Source organism: Notothenia rossii, assembly GCF_949606895.1.
Source record: "Notothenia rossii genome assembly, chromosome: 2".
NCBI classification, from domain to species: domain Eukaryota; kingdom Metazoa; phylum Chordata; class Actinopteri; order Perciformes; family Nototheniidae; genus Notothenia; species Notothenia rossii.
In genome coordinates this window covers 94,761,139-94,781,138 of record NC_136904.1, presented here as the reverse complement: position 1 = coordinate 94,781,138, position 20,000 = coordinate 94,761,139, and the positions used below count along the sequence as shown (strand labels likewise).

The 20,000-nt window shown below is 39.3% G+C and overlaps 1 protein-coding gene across 3 annotated transcripts in view; it reads right to left on the bottom strand.

The window, feature by feature from the left end:
* LOC307030262 (transmembrane protein 237A-like) overlaps nt 1–16,579 on the bottom strand; it is an 18,845-nt gene extending 2,266 nt beyond the window's left edge. The window contains exons 1-10 of one of the 3 annotated variants that reach the window (XM_079666596.1): nt 16,414–16,579; nt 9,467–9,540; nt 5,663–5,785; nt 3,774–3,870; nt 3,317–3,471; nt 2,827–2,941; nt 2,022–2,213; nt 1,700–1,773; nt 1,535–1,622; nt 201–322 (exon numbers count right to left, since the gene is read on the bottom strand). In XM_079666596.1, coding sequence (XP_079522722.1) covers nt 201–322; nt 1,535–1,622; nt 1,700–1,773; nt 2,022–2,213; nt 2,827–2,941; nt 3,317–3,471; nt 3,774–3,870; nt 5,663–5,785; nt 9,467–9,533 — 1,033 coding nt within the window. In that variant the 5' untranslated portion in view covers nt 9,534–9,540; nt 16,414–16,579. Of the gene's footprint in view, nt 1–200; nt 323–1,534; nt 1,623–1,699; nt 1,774–2,021; nt 2,214–2,826; nt 2,942–3,316; nt 3,472–3,747; nt 4,137–4,167; nt 4,840–5,662; nt 5,786–9,466; nt 9,541–16,413 lie in introns of those variants that run through there. The other 2 variants (XM_079666595.1, XM_079666594.1) reach the window with 2 other exon arrangements.
* Nucleotides 16,580–20,000: the final 3,421 nt, after the last annotated feature.

The window sequence follows — 20,000 nt, the reverse complement described above, 5'->3', positions numbered from 1 at the left end:
GGGCTCCGTAGTTTTCTGTAAAATTGTGACTTTTTCTAACTAGATGATGAGTATGGAGTAGGATTAGGGCCACATGAGCATTTTTGGGATGCGACACATTATTATAATTCATTTTTTTATTTCGACTTCTTCAGTGAATTTCGGACTTTAAGAATAACACAGTGAAAGATAAATGAAGGAGTGCAGTATTTGTGCCTCACCCTCGGTGTAGTCGATGTCTGGCCGGGTGGAGACCACCGCCCAGGCTAAGCCCACCAGAATGGCCACCACTAGGTTCACCACCATCCAGGGTCTGAGGATCTGCTGCTCCGAGCCTGGAGGCCTGAAGGCATATAATACATACCAGAATATATAATATATATACATACCAGAATATAATATATATACATACCAGAATATAATATATATACATACCAGAATATAATATATATACATACCAGAATATAATATATATACATACCAGAATATAATATATATACATACCAGAATATAATATATATACATACCAGAATATATAATATATATACATACCAGAATATAATATATATACCAGAATATAATATATATACATACCAGAATATATAATATATATACATACCAGAATATAATATATATACATACCAGAATATATAATATATATACATACCAGAATATAATATATATACCAGAATATAATATATATACATACCAGAATATATAATATATATACATACCAGAATACAATATATATACATACCAGAATATAATATATATACATACCAGAATATAATATATATACATACCAGAATATAATATATATACATACCAGAATATAATATATATACATACCAGAATATAATATATATACATACCAGAATATAATATATAATACATACCAGAATATAATATATATACATACCAGAATATAATATATATACATACCTGAATATAATATATATACATACCAGAATATAATATATAATACATACCAGAATATAATATATATACATACCAGAATATAATATATAATACATACCAGAATATAATATATATACATACCTGAATATAATATATACCAGAATATAATATATATACATACCAGAATATAATATATATACATACCAGAATATAATATATATACATACCAGAATATAATATATAATACATACCAGAATATAATATATATACATACCAGAATATAATATATATACATACCTGAATATAATATATAAACATACCTGAATATAATATATACCAGAATATAATATATATACATACCAGAATATAATATATAATACATACCAGAATATAATACATACCAGAATATAATATATATACCAGAAAGTCATGATTTTAGTTTTGTGTGTTTAGTTCTGGTCTTATATTGAAATTGTGTTCTCCCACACTGATGTGTTCTTCCTTCACGGTCTTCCTTCCTGTGTTTGCCCTCCTGTGTCTGATTGTCTGGTGTGTTCACCTGTTGCCCCCCCCCCCCCCTTTGTGTTTCCAAGAATTTTGACATATTTTCAGAATTTTGACGTTGATATTTCCTCACCACAGCGTCTCGTTTGCGGTGGGATAAAGGTTGATGCGGTCGCTGGTCATCTGCTGACTGAGGGACAGGATCAGGGCGATGAAATACACTGAACACAGAGAAGAGAGATTAACACTCATCACCATCTTCTTCATCTTCCTCTTCCTCTTCTTCTTGTTAACTTACAGAAGGAGGCGAGAGCAGCAGGGTCCAGAGTGACGAATCCTCTCAGAGCCATGGAGGCTTTAGCCAGGTTCACCCTGCACGTACAAACAAGAACGAGTTTAGTATGTTACCTGTGTACAGTGTTTATGTACAGTATGTACAGTATGTACAGTATATACTGTGTGTACAGTGTGTACAGTGTGTACAGTGTGTACATTGTGTACATTGTGTACAGTGTGTACAGTGTGTACAGTGTGTACACTGTTGTACAGTGTGTACAGTGTGTACAGTGTGTACAGTGTGTGCAGTGTGTACAGTGTGTACAGTGTGTACAGTGTGTTACCTGTCGAATGCGGACACGGTGCTGAGGACCAGCAGCAGGTACAGCAGGCTCTGAGCAGGGTATGCCAGCAGGTGGTACTGCTGCAGGAGGTTCTGCAGGGTGGTCATCTGCTCCCCCGCCAGAACGTACACCACGATGATGTTCCACACCGCGTAGCCCGCCAGGAACCCGTGAGAGAACAGACCCAGAACCCTAAAGAACCATGGAACAATAATAATAAATAACAATAATCAAATCACTCAGGAGACAACGAAATTACAATAAATACACACATATATATCTTTTATATACGATTTATTTCTACAAACAAATCAAAAGTAAATAACACATTTAAAGAATAACAATGGAGGATGGAATCTGCCAAAAAAATAAAAATAAATAAATGACTCAAAAAGTCTGGAGATCGCTGGAGAAATTATAATAAATACATCAAATTAAAAAAAATAGCATAAAATAAATAATGGATTAAATAAGGGAGAAATCTTATTTTGGTACATTTCGTGGAAAATGTTATTTATTAAGTAATGTGAGTCGTGTGTGTGTGATTGAGTTAGTGTCTGTGTGTGCATGTCACGTGTGTGCATGTGTGTGTGTGTGTGTGTGTGTGTGTGTGTGTGTGTGTGTGTCTCTGTGTGTGTGTGTGTGTGTATGTGTGTGTGTGTGTGTGTGTGTGTGTGTGTGTGTGTGTGTGTGTGTGTGTCACGTGTGTGCATGTGTTTGTGTGTGTGTGTGTGTGTGTGTGTATGTGTGTGTGTGTCACGTGTGTGCGTGTGTGTGTGCGTGTGTGTGTATGTGTTTGTGTGACCTGAAGCTGCTGTGGACCTTCATGGCGACGTCTCTGGTGGTCCAGATCTGTCGGGGGTCAATATATTCGTCCTCCGAGTGTCTGAGGTGCTCAACACGCTCCGCCTGGAAACGCCCTGCACACACACACACACACACACACACACACACACACACACACACACACACACACACACACACACACACACACACACACACACACACACACACACACACACACACACACACACACACACACACACACACACACACACACACACACACACACACACACACACACACACACACACACACACACACACACACACACACACACACACACACACACACACACACACACACACACACACACACACACACACACACACACACACACACACACACACACACACGGTTCCTCTCAACTTTTTATTCAGAATCTTGACTTTTTTCTCAGATTTTTTGACTTTTTAAAAAAATGTTGACGTCTTCCCGATGTCTTCCTCACTCACGGTTTCTCTCCACGAAGACCTTCCCCACCGGCTGGCTGTGTCCGTGGGGGGCGGAGAACAGCGACTGCTGGGGGATCGGAGACGAAGCGTCCGCGATGATGTCGTCGTCTTCGGCCTCCAGATCGTTGCTGAACTGCTCCGTGGCTTTCGCCTTCCTGACGAGGGGAACAAAGAAATTCAGACTACAAACGTATTTCTCAGTGCTTTCATGTCATTCGGCGAACATAAACATAAATGATCGTGAAGATGATGATTCAATTATGATTAAAAATCTGTAGTGAGAGCCGTGCTGCATTTCCTCCCGTCGGATGTGATATAAATACAAACCGATTATTTTTGTAGTTGTAAACTCACGTGGATAAACACATTAAGAAACACGTGAGTGGTCTGACTGAACTTATATATGTGAGGAGATTTTATTTATCTTTTACGTCATCTCTTTCCAGCTGGTTCTCACTTCTTCCTCTTGGTTTTCCGGGTCACAGGAGCAGATTCCTCTTCCTCCACCTCCACCATGTCTCCGTTTGGGACGTCGGGATGCTCGGCCTCCAGATCTGAAGAAATAAAACAACTTGAAAACTGGAAACATTGAGGTTTGAAGAACCTGTAAAGTGTTAAAAGTTGTTGTCAGTCTGATGTGGAGATGGATTGAGTCCAAGACTTTAAAGTATAATATAAAGTATATCGTGTGATAATAGTTTGAAATGTCCTTTCCAGTTTCTTTAAGTCCCAGGTGATATCTTAAAGGTCACCTATCATCCTCCTCTTCATCACTATATCCCAGGTCTCAGATATATCACATAAGCTGTCTCTGATTGGCTGAAACACCAAACAGATCATTGCAGCATTACCCATAATCCCCTCTGTTTCAGCCCTGTTTCCAAAGTGCTGATTCTCTGGCTGCAGTCAAATAGTCCATTTAGCTTAGGAACCTTCCTAACGGAGTGAAATGACCCGGAAGTCCCTCAGTGGCAGCCATGATAAGTGCCGTTCTAATTCTCTAGATGAAAGGAAAGGAGGTTTCAAACTTCCTTTATAACCTCCTTTAGCTTAGGAACCACTGGACCTCCCTCACCGAAAGGAGAGGAGAACATGCTGCCCCACAATGCCTTGCAGCCGCAGCATTTGCCGTCACACAACATTCGGCCGTTCACGGAAACAACCGATTATGACGGAGAAATGATATCATGAAAGTTACGGTGCTTATTAAGCTTTTTAAAACGTATGTGGTAAGTTGCCAAAGTGCTTTGTTTTGAACGTTCATCAGTATTATAATCAAAAAGAGAAATATGAACGTTAGTTTTTACTGAAATGATCAAATAAAGTCAACATTTCACTGAGCTGTGTGGGGTTTGTTCAACTTTTAAAAGATGTTTGAATGATGTACACAGTGATAGGTGTTAAGGACTAACGTTTATAATAAATACATTTGTATTGATTTTAAGATCTTTTCATACAATCATACGTATTGGGATCATTTGTATTAATGTGGACCGGAGGGAGAGGGTAACGAGCAGAAGTTTCACTTTTTTATTTCAATTCCATCTTCGGTCATGAAGAATATGTTTCTCTGTTGTTCACGTTCATAAAGCATAAAGCAACAGCATCAGAGCACGGTGCAGAGTCTCTAGATGAGTCCCTCCTTCTTATTAATCATCCATGTTGTAGTCCTCTGTATAGAAAACTGTAGTTTCCATAGTTTCCCCACAGCAGCAGACGCACACCATGACGTCCGCTGGCGCATCATAAACACGTCAGATAGTGAAAGTGCAGTCGATTCTCTAAAGTACCGCAGTCTCTTCTCCTAAGTCCTTTTGAATTCTCCTATCCACTATCCCTTAACCCCGTGACCTTTCACTCAGAGGTCAAGGAATAGACGATAGGGTTAGAACTTAGGAGCTGATTTTTAAACTATCCGAACGCAACCTCTGTCTGTAGCTTTAAATGCTAGTGAGCTGCTGCTGGCCCCGCCCCTCTGAGAGATGATTGGTTTAAAGAAACACAATGGTGCTCTAGGAGGACTTATAAAAATAGCACTACACCCCTTGAGAGGACACATGTTTGTGTAGAAAAGACATGAAGAAGTGGATTTTGCATAGTAGGTGATCTTTAAGTAACCAAAGATATTGACTTATATATGATTTAAAACAGACAAAGCATCAAATCTGGAAACTGGAAGCAGAAAAAATGACCCTAACGACGAATAAATTATCAAAATAGCTGCAATTATTTTACTTTCAATCGATTTTCTAGTTATTCAGATAATTCCCTCAGCCCTGTGTGGCTTTATATCTCTGTGAGGGGGTTTTTATTCTCTTTTCGTGACACTTTGATGAAAGGTTATACCGATGGTCTGCGCTCTTTTCTTCTTCTTCTTCTTCTGTGGTGCGGGATCGAGGGGCTCCGGGGTCAAAGGGTCTCTGCTGTCAGAGCGCCTCCTGCTGGTCACCTCCTCCTCCACCTCCACACCTGCACAGAAACAGTATTATAGAATATAATAATATTCAGAGATGGCAAAAGTACACACATCCTTTACTCAAGTAGTAAAAGTACACACATCCTTTACTCAAGTAGTAGAAGTACACACATCCTTTACTCAAGTAGAAGTACACACATCCTTTACTCAAGTAGAAGTACACACATCCTTTACTCAAGCAGAAGTACACACATCCTTTACTCAAGTAGAAGTACACACATCCTTTACTCAAGTAGAAGTACACACATCCTTTACTCGAGTAGAAGTACACACATCCTTTACTCGAGTAGAAGTACACCCATCCTTTACTCAAGTAGAAGTACACACATCCTTTACTCGAGTAGAAGTACACCCATCCTTCAAGTAGAAGTACACACATCCTTTACTCAAGTAGAAGTACACACATCCTTTACTCGAGTAGAAGTACACACATCCTTTACTCGAGTAGAAGTACACCCATCCTTTACTCAAGTAGAAGTACACACATCCTTTACTCGAGTAGAAGTACACCCATCCTTTACTCAAGTAGAAGTACACACATCCTTTACTCTATTAGAAGTACACACATCCTTTACTCAAGTAGAAGTACACACATCCTTTTCTCAAGTAGAAGTACACATCCTTTACTCAAGAAGAAGTACACACATCCTTTACTCAAGTAGAAGTACAGATACTCTTGTTTAAAAATACTCTGGTGAAAGTAGAAGTACTGACTAAACTCCTTTACTCAAGTCAAAGTAAAGAGGCTTTGAAATGTACTTCAGTAAAAAGTACCCATAACTAGCAGCTGTTTTAAAGAGTACCTGACCTCCCTTTATATTAATAGAACAATAATGTCATTGTTAGCTAATGAATGTTTCCATGGTGAACAACGGCAACATGACAACGTTTTCATTGGTCCCTCTTCTTTAGAGAAGACCAGGAAATGATGGATACATGGATCGTGTTCAAATCAATAGGCACGCAATGACTCTAAATAATAATGATCACGCCACCAAACACACATTCAGACTAAAGGAACCAGCCTGTTTGGAAAATGAGAGAAGTAGAAAGTACAGGTATTTGAGTTCAACATGTAAGAAGTAGAAAGTACAGGTATTTGTGTTCAACATGTAAGAAGTAGAAAGTACAGGTATTTGAGTTCAACATGAGAGAAGTAGAAAGTACAGGTATTTGTGTTCAACATGAGAGAAGTAGAAAGTACAGGTATTTGAGTTCAACATGTAAGAAGTAGAAAGTACAGGTATTTGTGTTCAACATGTAAGAAGTAGAAAGTACAGGTATTTGAGTTCAACATGTAAGAAGTAGAAAGTACAGGTATTTGTTTTCAACATGTAAGAAGTAGAAAGTACAGGTATTTGAGTTCAACATGTAAGAAGTAGAAAGTACAGATATTTGTTTTCAACATGTAAGAAGTAGAAAGTACAGGTATTTGGGTTCAACATGTAAGAAGTAGAAAGTACAGGTATTTGTGTTCAACATGTAAGAAGTAGAAAGTACAGGTATTTGAGTTCAACATGTAAGAAGTAGAAAGTACAGGTATTTGAGTTCAACATGTAAGAAGTAGAAAGTACAGGTATTTGAGTTCAACATGTAAGAAGTAGAAAGTACAAGTATTTGGGTTCAACATGTAAGAAGTAGAAAGTACAGGTATTTGTGTTCAACATGTGAGAATTAGAAAGTACAGGTATTTGAGTTCAACATGTAAGAAGTAGAAAGTACAGGTATTTGAGTTCAACATGTAAGAAGTAGAAAGTACAGGTATTTGGGTTCAACATGTAAGAAGTAGAAAGTACAGGTATTTGGGTTCAACATGTAAGAAGTAGAAAGTACAGGTATTTGAGTTCAACATGTAAGAAGTAGAAAGTACAAGTATTTGGGTTCAACATGTAAGAAGTAGAAAGTACAGGTATTTGTGTTCAACATGTGAGAATTAGAAAGTACAGGTATTTGTGTTCAACATGTGAGAAGTAGAAAGTACAGGTATTTGTGTTCAACATGTAAGAAGTAAAAAGTACAAGTATTTGGGTTCAACATGTAAGAAGTAGAAAGTACAAGTATTTGTGTTCAACATGTAAGAAGTAGAAAGTACAGGTATTTGAGTTCAACATGTAAGAAGTAGAAAGTACAGGTATTTGTGTTCAAAATGTAAGAAGTAGAAAGTACAGGTATTTGTGTTCAACATGTAAGAAGTAGAAAGTACAAGTATTTGGGTTCAACATGTAAGAAGTAGAAAGTACAAGTATTTGTGTTCAACATGTGAGAAGTCGAAAGTACAGGTATTTGTGTTCAACATGTAAGAAGTAGAACGTACAAGTATTTGGGTTCAACATGTAAGAAGTAGAAAGTACAGGTATTTGGGTTCAACATGTAAGAAGTAGAAAGTACAGGTATTTGGGTTCAACATGTAAGAAGTAGAAAGTACAGGTATTTGTGTTCAACATGTGAGAAGTAGAAAGTACAGGTATTTGTGTTCAACATGTAAGAAGTAGAACGTACAAGTATTTGTGTTCAACATGTAAGAAGTAGAAAGTACAAGTATTTGGGTTCAACATGTAAGAAGTAGAAAGTACAAGTATTTGTGTTCAACATGTAAGAAGTAGAAAGTACAGGTATTTGAGTTCAACATGTAAGAAGTAGAAAGTACAGGTATTTGTGTTCAAAATGTAAGAAGTAGAAAGTACAGGTATTTGTGTTCAACATGTAAGAAGTAGAAAGTACAAGTATTTGGGTTCAACATGTAAGAAGTAGAAAGTACAAGTATTTGTGTTCAACATGTGAGAAGTCGAAAGTACAGGTATTTGTGTTCAACATGTAAGAAGTAGAACGTACAAGTATTTGGGTTCAACATGTAAGAAGTAGAAAGTACAGGTATTTGGGTTCAACATGTAAGAAGTAGAAAGTACAGGTATTTGGGTTCAACATGTAAGAAGTAGAAAGTACAGGTATTTGTGTTCAACATGTGAGAAGTAGAAAGTACAGGTATTTGTGTTCAACATGTAAGAAGTAGAACGTACAAGTATTTGTGTTCAACATGTAAGAAGTAGAAAGTACAGATATTTGTGTTCAACATGTGAGAAGTAGAAAGTACAGGTATTTGTGTTCAACATGTAAGAAGTAGAAAGTACAAGTATTTGTGTTCAACATGTAAGAAGTAGAAAGTACAGGTATTTGTGTTCAACATGTGAGAAGTAGAAAGTACAAGTATTTGTGTTCAACATGTAAGAAGTAGAAAGTACAGATATTTGTGTTCAACATGTAAGAAGTAGAAAGTACAGGTATTTGTGTTCAACATGTAAGAAGTAGAAAGTACAAGTATTTGTGTTCAACATGTAAGAAGTAGAAAGTACAGGTATTTGAGTTCAACATGTAAGAAGTAGAAAGTACAGGTATTTGTGTTCAACATGTAAGAAGTAGAAAGTACAGGTATTTGTGTTCAACATGTGAGAAGTAGAAAGTACAGGTATTTGTGTTCAACATGTAAGAAGTAGAAAGTACAGGTATTTGTGTTCAACATGTAAGAAGTCAAAGTAAAAAGTCGTCAGAAAAAGAAGTACTGGATTAAAGTACTGATACCAGGAACATGTACTTAAATACAGTAACAAAGTATTTGTACTCCAATACTTCCCACCTCTGATAATATTATATTTAACAAAGAGGAGTAAAGCTCTCACCTCCTCCTTCCTCTCCATCCGTCGCCTCCTTCTTCGACTTCTTCTTCTTGCTCTTCACCGTCGGCATGCTTTCTCTAAGAGAGGATTTCAAAAAGTCCAGGGTCGTTAAATGTCACTTATGTCAAACAAGTATAACCTGTGTTTAATTTCCCTTTTGAGGGTTATTTATGTTGTATTTATTCATTTTTGTATTCTTTAATTATTATAATTGTTTTTATTTTTTTGAGGTTGGACACTACAATTTTATATATATATTGCTTGTATTTATTGAAGTCACTTAATGATGGATCATCAGAAGGATCTTTGAGCAGGAAATGTCTTTTATTCAAGTATTTTAAATGTATTTTGTATGTATTTATGCTGGAGACACACGAGACAACTGGGTCTGTTTCCTTTCTATTCAAATATTTAATTTTGTTTTAATATCTCCTATAGCCTCCTCTCTTAAAATAGGTTGAAGGGCCCTATTCTATCAGCATTCAGTGTCTTTACTCGGACATATCTCCACACTTTAATTTTCAAAAAGCTCTTTGGTTTCTCATACTGCCTGTGCCTCTTTAAGATTTCCTTATCCTAGAGTTGGAGAGTTTTTGTAATTATTGTATTTATGCTGGACACACACAAGAGAATAACCAGTAAGAGTTGATTTGGTTGAATGTGTCTTGACTGTAGTTTCACGTCTTCCTCGGGTTCAGATTGTCTCAGTTTTCAGGTCATTAGTTAATTAACTAACGAGGATCTGTTGCCGGACGCTGACGCCGGTAATAATTGGATCAGATCTAAAGACAGCTGCTCCGAAAACACACAGGAAAAAATCATTAACGAGAAGTGTCTGCAGTATGTGAGCAGAATGCATGTTTAAATGAAGACGTCTGCATTAGTGTGAGTTAGTTTAAACATGCAAAAACAAGTATTTACTCCAAATTAAAATGCAACTATACAAATAACCGTAAAAGCTAAAACAGAACAAAAGAAAAAATGCACTGAAGATGTCTGAGACTTGAAGAGTTTGAGACCGAGTCAAGACCAAGACTTTAAGAGTTTGAGACAGAGTCAAGACCAAGACTTTAAGAGTTCTAGACAGAGTGAAGACCAAGACTTTAAGAGTTTGAGACAGAGTCAAGACCAAGACTTTAAGAGTTCGAGACAGAGTCAAGACCAAGACTTTAAGAGTTCGAGACAGAGTCAAGACCAAGACTTTAAGAGTTCTACACAGAGTGAAGACCAACACTTTAAGAGTTTGAGACAGAGTCAAGACCAAGACTTTAAGAGTTCGAGACAGAGTCAAGACCAAGACTTTAAGAGTTCGAGACAGAGTCAAGACCAAGACTTTAAGAGTTTGAGACCAAGACTTTAAGAGGTCGAGACCAAGTCAAGACCAAGACTTTAAGAGCTCGAGACAAAGTCAAGACCAAGACTTTAAGAGTTCGAGACCAAGACTTTAAGAGGTCGAGACCAAGTCAAGACCAAGACTTTAAGAGTTTGAGACAGAGTCAAGACCAAGACTTGAAGAGCTTGAGACAGAGTCAAGACAGAGACTTTAAGAATTCGAGACAGAGTCAAGACAGAGACTTTAAGAGTTCAAGACAGAGTCAAGACAGAGACTTTAAGAGTTTGAGACAGAGTCAAGACCTTAAGAATTCGAGACAGAGTCAAGACAGAGAATTTAAGAGTTTGAGACAGAGTCAAGACAGAGACTTGAAGAGTTTGAGACAGAGTCAAGACCAAGACTTTAAGAGTTTGAGACAGAGTCAAGACCAAGACTTTAAGAGTTCGACACAGAGTCAAGACAGAGACTTGAAGAGTTCGAGACAGAGTCAAGACCAAGACTTTAAGAGTTCGAGACAGAGTCAAGACCAAGACTTTAAGAGTTCTAGACAGAGTGAAGACCAACACTTTAAGAGTTTGAGACAGAGTCAAGACCAAGACTTTAAGAGTTCGAGACAGAGTCAAGACCAAGACTTTAAGAGTTCGAGACAGAGTCAAGACCAAGACTTTAAGAGGTTGAGACCGAGTCAAGACCAAGACTTTAAGAGTTCGAGACAGAGTCAAGACCAAGACTTTAAGAGTTCGAGACCAAGACTTTAAGAGGTCGAGACCAAGTCAAGACCAAGACTTTAAGAGTTCGAGACACAGTCAAGAACAAGACTTTAAGAGTTCGAGACCAAGACTTTAAGAGGTCGAGACCAAGTCAAGACCAAGACTTTAAGAGCTCGAGACAAAGTCAAGACCAAGACTTTAAGAGTTCGAGACCAAGACTTTAAGAGGTCGAGACCAAGTCAAGACCAATACTTTAAGAGTTTGAGACAGAGTCAAGACCAAGACTTGAAGAGCTTGAGACAGAGTCAAGACAGAGACTTTAAGAATTCGAGACAGAGTCAAGACAGAGACTTTAAGAGTTTAAGACAGAGTCAAGACAGAGACTTTAAGAGTTTGAGACAGAGTCAAGACCTTAAGAATTCGAGACAGAGTCAAGACAGAGAATTTAAGAGTTTGAGACAGAGTCAAGACAGAGACTTTAAGAGTTTGAGACAGAGTCAAGACAGAGACTTGAAGAGTTTGAGACAGAGTCAAGACCAAGACTTTAAGAGTTTGAGACAGAGTCAAGACCAAGACTTTAAGAGTTCGACACAGAGTCAAGACAGAGACTTGAAGAGTTCGAGACAGAGTCAAGACCAAGACTTTAAGAGGTCGAGACCAAGTCAAGAACAAGACTTTAAAAGTTCGAGACACAGTCAAGACCAAGACTTTAAGAGTTCGAGACCAAGACTTTAAGAGGTCGAGACCAAGTCAAGACCAAGACTTTAAGAGTTTGAGACACAGTCAAGACAGAGACTTTAAGAGTTCGAGACAGAGTCAAGACAGAGACTTTAAGAGTTCAAGACAGAGTCAAGACAGAGACTTTAAGAGTTTGAGACAGAGTCAAGACAGAGACTTTAAGAGTTTGAGACAGAGTCAAGACCAAGAATTTAAGAGTTCGACACAGAGTCAAGACAGAGACTTGAAGAGTTTGAGACAGAGTCAAGACCAAGACTTTAAGAGTTCGACACAGAGTCAAGACAGAGACTTGAAGAGTTTGAGACAGAGTCAAGACCAAGACCGGTCTCGAGTACAACAACACTAGCTTTAGGCATATGATAGCTCTGTGAATGCATGTTTAAATCAGAATCAGAATAAAGGACTACAGAGAGACACTAAAGGACTACAAAGAGACACTAAAGGACTACAGAGAGACACTAAAGGACTACAGAGAGACACTAAAGGACTACAGACTACAGAGAGACACTAAAGGACGAGACACTAAAGGACTACAGAGAGACACTAAAGGACTACAGACTACAGAGAGACACTAAAGGACTACAAAGAGACACTAAGGACTACAGAGAGACACTAAGGACTACAGAGAGACACTAAAGGACTATAATCAATCAATCAATCAATCAATGTTTATTTATATAGCCCAATATCACAAATGTTACATTTGTCTCAGTGGACTTCACAGTTTGTACAGAATATCAGTATGACAATACGACACCCTCTGTCCTTAGACCCTCACATCGTACAAGGAAAAACTTCCAGAGAAAACCCAGTTTAAAGGGAAAAATGGGAGAAACCTCAGGGAGAGCAACAGAGGAGGGATCCCTCTCCCAGGACGGACAGACGTGCAATAGATGCCGTGTGTAAATTGAAAAGATAATACATTTGCAACATAGGTAGTCCAAATGTTTTGAAATGCATGTGTGTATAATAGGAAGATGAATCCACGAGGATATCCATCCAGGACTTATGATCCAGGACCACAGCCACGACTCAAGATCCAGGACTCGCAATCCATGACACAGGACCGCAGGATCATCCATGACTCCGGATCCCGGCGTATATAGACACCAAAAAGAAAGACATGTGGGGAAGCTGGGTTAATCGGAACATGAGAGTACACAGGTATAGACAGAGAGAAGGAAGAAGTAAGATGTCCCCCGACAAACTAAGCCTATTTCAGCAAAACTAGGGGCTGAATCTAATCAGCCCTAACTATAAGCTTTATCAAAAAGGAAGGTCTTAAGCGCACTCTTAAAAACGGATAGGGTGTCTGCCGTCCGAACACAAACTGGAAGCTGATTCCACAAAAGTGGAGCTTGATAAGAAATAAAGAGACACTAAAGGACTACAGACTACAGAGAGACACTTAAGGACTACAGAGAGACACTAAGGACTACAGAGAGACACTAAGGACTACAGAGAGACATTAAAGGACTACAAAGAGACACTAAAGGACTACAGAGAGACACTAAGGACTACAGAGAGACACTAAAGGACTACAGAGAGACACTAAAGGACTACAGACTACAGAGAGACACCAAAGGACTACAAAGAGACACTAAAGGACTACAGAGAGACACTAAAGGACTACAGAGAGACAATAAAAGACTACAAAGAGACACTAAAGGACTACAAAGAGACACTAAGGACTACAGAGAGACACTAAAGGACTACAGAGAGACACTTAAGGACTACAAATAGACACTAAAGGACTACAGAGAGACACTAAAGGACTACAGAGAGACACTAAAGGACTACAAAGAGACACTAAGGACTACAGAGAGACACTAAAGGACTACAAAGAGACACTAAGGACTACCGAGAGACACTAAAGGACTACTGAGAGACACTAAAGGACTACAAAGAGACACTAAGGACTACAGAGAGACACTAAAGGACCACAAAGAGACACTAAGGACTACAGAGAGACACTAAGGACAACAGAGAGACACTAAAGGACTACAAAGAGACACTAAGGACTACAGAGAGACACTTAAGGACTACAAAGAGACACTTAAGGACTACAGAGAGACACTAAAGGACTACAAAGAGACACTTACGGACTACAAAGCGACACTAAGGACTACAGAGAGACACTAAAGGACTACAAAGAGACACTAAGGACTACAGAGAGACACTTAAGGACTACAAAGAGACACTTAAGGACTACAGAGAGACACTTAAGGACTACAAAGAGACACTTAAGGACTACAGAGAGACACTAAAGGACTACAGAGAGACACTAAAGGACCACAAAGAGACACTAAGGACTACAGAGAGACACTAAGGACTACAGAGAGACACTAAAGGACTACAAAGAGACACTAAGGACTACAGAGAGACACTTAAGGACTACAAAGAGACACTTAAGGACTACAGAGAGACACTAAAGGACTACAGAGAGACACTAAAGGACTACAAAGAGACACTTAAGGACTACAAAGAGACACTTAAGGACTACAGAGAGACACTAAAGGACTACAAAGAGACACTTAAGGACTACATAGAGACACTTAAGGACTACAAAGAGACACTTAAGGACTACAGAGAGACACTTAAGGACTGCTAAGAGACACTTAAGGACTACAGAGAGACACTAAAGGACTACAGAGAGACACTTAAGGACTACAGAGAAACACTTAAGGACTACAAAGAGACACTTAAGGACTACAGAGAGACACTTAAGGACTACAAAGAGACACGAAGGACTACAGAGAGACACTAAAGGACTACAAAGAGACACTTACGGACTACAAAGCGACACTAAGGACTACAGAGAGACACTAAAGGACTACAAAGAGACACTAAGGACTACAGAGAGACACTTAAGGACTACAAAGAGACACTTAAGGACTACAGAGAGACACTTAAGGACTACAAAGAGACACTTAAGGACTACAGAGAGACACTAAAGGACTACAGAGAGACACTAAAGGACCACAAAGAGACACTAAGGACTACAGAGAGACACTAAGGACTACAGAGAGACACTAAAGGACTACAAAGAGACACTAAGGACTACAGAGAGACACTTAAGGACTACAAAGAGACACTTAAGGACTACAGAGAGACACTAAAGGACTACAGAGAGACACTAAAGGACTACAAAGAGACACTTAAGGACTACAAAGAGACACTTAAGGACTACAGAGAGACACTAAAGGACTACAAAGAGACACTTAAGGACTACATAGAGACACTTAAGGACTACAAAGAGACACTTAAGGACTACAGAGAGACACTTAAGGACTGCTAAGAGACACTTAAGGACTACAGAGAGACACTAAAGGACTACAGAGAGACACTTAAGGACTACAGAGAAACACTTAAGGACTACAAAGAGACACTTAAGGACTACAGAGAGACACTTAAGGACTACAAAGAGACACGAAGGACTACAGAGAGACACTAAAGGACTACAGAGAGACACTTAAGGACTACAGAGAGACACTAAGGACTACAAAGAGACACGAAGGACTACAAAGAGACACGAAGGACTACAGAGAGACACTAAAGGACTACAACCCTAACCTTCCAGATTCAGCGTTAACTATCACAGAAGAAGCATATTGATCTAAAAGCAGAGTTTTGTTGAGTCAACTGTTTTTATGGAACATTTATTTTTGACAGGAATCTCAACAGAGGAAGTTTGGCCAGACTAAAACATTATTAATTTAAAATGAAATGAAAGACATTCAGTTAAGGATTATATATTAATGCCATCAATTATTGCATACATTTACAGTTTCTTATTTCTCCAGCGTGATAGCTGTCAATCACACGTTAAATCCATTTCTCACTTATTCTAAGAACGGACTTAACCCACAAAAAGGAGTTCTCAAATAATCGATAATCATTTTATATTTATAATGAGGGACATATATGGCAAAAAGGAAACATTTTATAGTTTTTTTCTGGCTGTTAAACACATTTTTATTTAAAAACAGAAAACACATTAGCAATAAAAACTAAAATGCAAAAGAAATGCTGAATATATTGAAGGAAACTGGATATAATCACATTTCTACGCATGCTTTAAAGAACGTATTCCTGATAATGCACCATGTGCTTCAAACAGAACTATCTCCACATGTCTACAGAAGGAGTTCAGGTGTATTTGAGCTCACCTGCTTCCTGCGTCTGAGGAGAACCCCCCCCCACACTTGATCTTATTAAGATCTTAGGGGTGAGTCTTGCTGTAAAGTCTCCTTCTCCGTTGATCTGTTTCTCTTCTTCTTTATTATCTGAAACACTCAGAGTATCTGCTGGAATATAAACTATCTGCAGCTCGGAGCCTGAAGCCAGAGAGAGGAGAAGATAAGACAGGAGTATCCAGGGTTTAACAGGGAGGTCATGTGACGCCTCTGGAGCTCTGGGATTGGTCGATGGGCTGGGATGTCATGAGCTGATGGTGCTCATAAACAGGAAGCTAATAATCCCCTCAGCAGTTCATCCACTGTGTCTCTTTAACTACGTCTCTCTGTAGTCTTTAGTGTCTCTCTGTAGTCCTTTAGTGTCTCTCTGTAGTCCTTTAGTGTCTCTCTGTAGTCCCTTAGTGTCTCTCTGTAGTCCTTAAGTGTCTCTCTGTAGTCCTTTAGTGTCTCTCTGTAGTCCTTTAGTGTGTCTCTGTAGTCCTTAGTGTCTCTCTGTAGTCCTTAAGTGTCTTTCTGTAGTCCTTTAGTGTCTCTCTGTAGTCCTTTAGTGTCTCTCTGTAGTCCTTTAGTGTCTCTCTGTAGTCCTTAGTGTCTCTCTGTAGTCCTTAGTGTCTCTCTGTAGTCCCTTAGTGTCTCTCTGTAGTCCCTTAGTGTCTCTCTGTAGTCCTTAGTGTCTCTCTGTAGTCCCTTAGTGTCTCTCTGTAGTCCTTTAGTGTCTCTCTGTAGTCCTTAGTGTCTCTCTGTAGTCCCTTAGTGTCTCTCTGTAGTCCCTTAGTGTCTCTCTGTAGTCCCTTAGTGTCTCTCTGTAGTCCTTAGTGTCTCTCTGTAGTTCCTTAGTGTCTCTCTGTAGTCCTTAGTGTCTCTCTGTAGTCCTTTAGTGTCTCACACATGCTGATGTAACGCAAATGTTTCCAACTTGGGACAATAAAGTATATCTTATCTTCAGATGATCGATGGCTACTGCAGTGGCGCTTCTAAAACATTTTACATGGGGTGGCAAAGGGGGGGCAAGAGGTCATGCCAGGGTGGCATGGGAGGGCGGACAGTACGTGGTATTTGATACTGTATAACCTATTTATTGTTACACTTCATCTTCCTCACATACATGTCCTCTTCTTCACTAATGTCTTCATCTCCTCCTCTTCCTCCTCCTCTGAGCCTCCTGGTCTCTTCATCTCCTCCTCTTCCTCCTGCTCTGACCCTCCTGGTCTCTTCATCTCCTCCTCTTCCTCCTGCTCTGACCCTCCTGGTCTCTTCATCTCCTCCTCTTCCTCCTACTCTGAGCCTCCGGGTCTCTTCATCTCCTCCTCTTCCTCCTACCCTGAGCCTCCGGGTCTCTTCATCTCCTCCTCTTCCTCCTGCTCTGACCCTCCTGGTCTCTTCATCTCCTCCTCTTCCTCCTACTCTGAGCCTCCGGGTCTCTTCAGTGAACTCTCTTTCCCTCTTCCTCTTCCTCTTCGTCCTGATCTCTTCTCAGATATGTCTTTGTGTTGTTGTTGAATCACTCCAGCTACTCTGGCCTGCACGAGTCTACTTGTGAAAAGCACTGGTACAAATGCTTGTATAACTTTACACGTTAGGGCCATGTAGCTGATAAGTAGCATCTAATAAATATAAAATCAGAAAGTATTGATCAAACGCACACAGGCAGCTGCTTTTAGATCCAGTTTGATGGTAAAGGATGTATCCTGGTTTCATTGATCAGCCTCATGGCTGTGATGTGTAATATACGTGGATTTAATAGTACCGCATAGTTTAGCAAATAAAGGGATCGATCTCCCAGCTAGCGCTGTCTGCGTAGTATTTTGTAACGTAACGTGCCAAACAGCGATCGTCTGTTAAACGCTATCGATTCAAACGGCAGCGTTTTATTAATATTTAGTTTCAAGCTCTCGTCTTTATAAAAAACAAAGCCAGTGGAAGGGGAAATGCTCCCAGGGGAATCTGATCCACCTTCAGGTGCTGGGACAGCTCTCCTCTCTCTGTGAGCCGCGGCCATAGTGTAGGTTTGTTTCTACAAGTACAGTTTTTTGTTTTAGGGACACAAAAGTTAGGGGGCAGCTGGGGGGGCAAGGCTCAACAGTGGCGTAGATCCGCCCTTGGGCTACTGCCATATTTGCCTCTGAACCTTGACAAGTGCATGTTTCAGGCTTATCAATGAACAACAGGAGGGGTCACGGACATAAGACCAGCTGTTAAATGAAGCTCTTCTGACCTTAGCTGGCATGTGGCTATATATTAATGCTGCCCATTATGGGCACAGGCAATTTCACCCATTTATTAATGATATGTTTTAAATTTGAGTGTTTCCTATCCCCTAAACCTCCAGGGATGTTCACAGTTTAATACTGGCAACTTCTTATTATGGGAAATGCGAAAACGTCTTTTAAAACTACAACTCCCAGTAGAGACGTGCCATAGATAGAGCATGTTGCGAAACACACAATGTGTAGTTCTGGGGACGGGGTGGGGGAGGGGGGACGGGGTGGACCCGTTCAAATCCAGTTTTGGACAATTTGCCGTGGTTCCATCCCATTTCAAAGTGCTGTTCGACGCTCGGCGTAACCCTCGGAGCACACTCAAACATCCAATCACAGAGCTTGAGGACTATCACGGGGTTTGTCAAGCGAAGCGAAGAGAATACTCACTTCCGGGTGTAATATTCTCTAAAGCAACTACTATGAGCTGCTCCGACCCTCGGTCCTGACGGACTCCAACTTGTGTTTATTAATCAAACAAATAAATAAACACAAGGATAATTGTGTGTTATTGTTGAGTAAATAACAGTGTGTGGTTTAGAAAAGAATACAAAATTAGAAGGAAAAACCTATGAAATAATACAAATCTCAGTTTTCTGAGCCCTGTGTGAGAATGGGTCTGCGGAGAGCATTTCACCGCGATCCCAACTCGTCTATTACCAACAGGGAGCTCTATGCAAGTCAATGGGACGCCCTGCCTGTTGAAAACTGACTCTAAAGGGGTACCCTGTACGTAATAGAGTGACGGGGAGGGGCCCTGACCGTCCGTCAACATGTGACGGGTTGGGAGTGAGAACGTGTTGTCATACATGTTTACTTTCCTTGATAAACCCGTATTCCCATTTTTCACACAAATACAACAACTTTTTTCATTTAAATGCATTTATTTTTAGATCTCATCTTTTCCAATGATTACAATGTTCCCTCCAAATATGACGACTGTCATTTTTCAGATGTAATCAGATATTAAAATCTGAATGTTAAACATTTCCCCCCAAATATAATTGTTTCAAAATGAACAAATCTTAAAAATCTAAAAATGTAAGTTTTGCCCCAAATAAGGCAACTTATCTTTTTGTTTTCAGATTAGTTTGAAGCTTCTCTGAGCACCGGGACAAGCGTTATGTAAATATGATAAGTACCATAAACATCAAAATATACAATTTGTAAGAAATATTACACTTTTTTTCGATTCACTTTATCATTATTTTCTTCTAACATATGGATACATGTGCATGACAGTCCTCTCCTCCTGCTCCTCTTCCTCCTCCTGCTCCTCTTCCTCCTCCTGCTCCTCCTAAT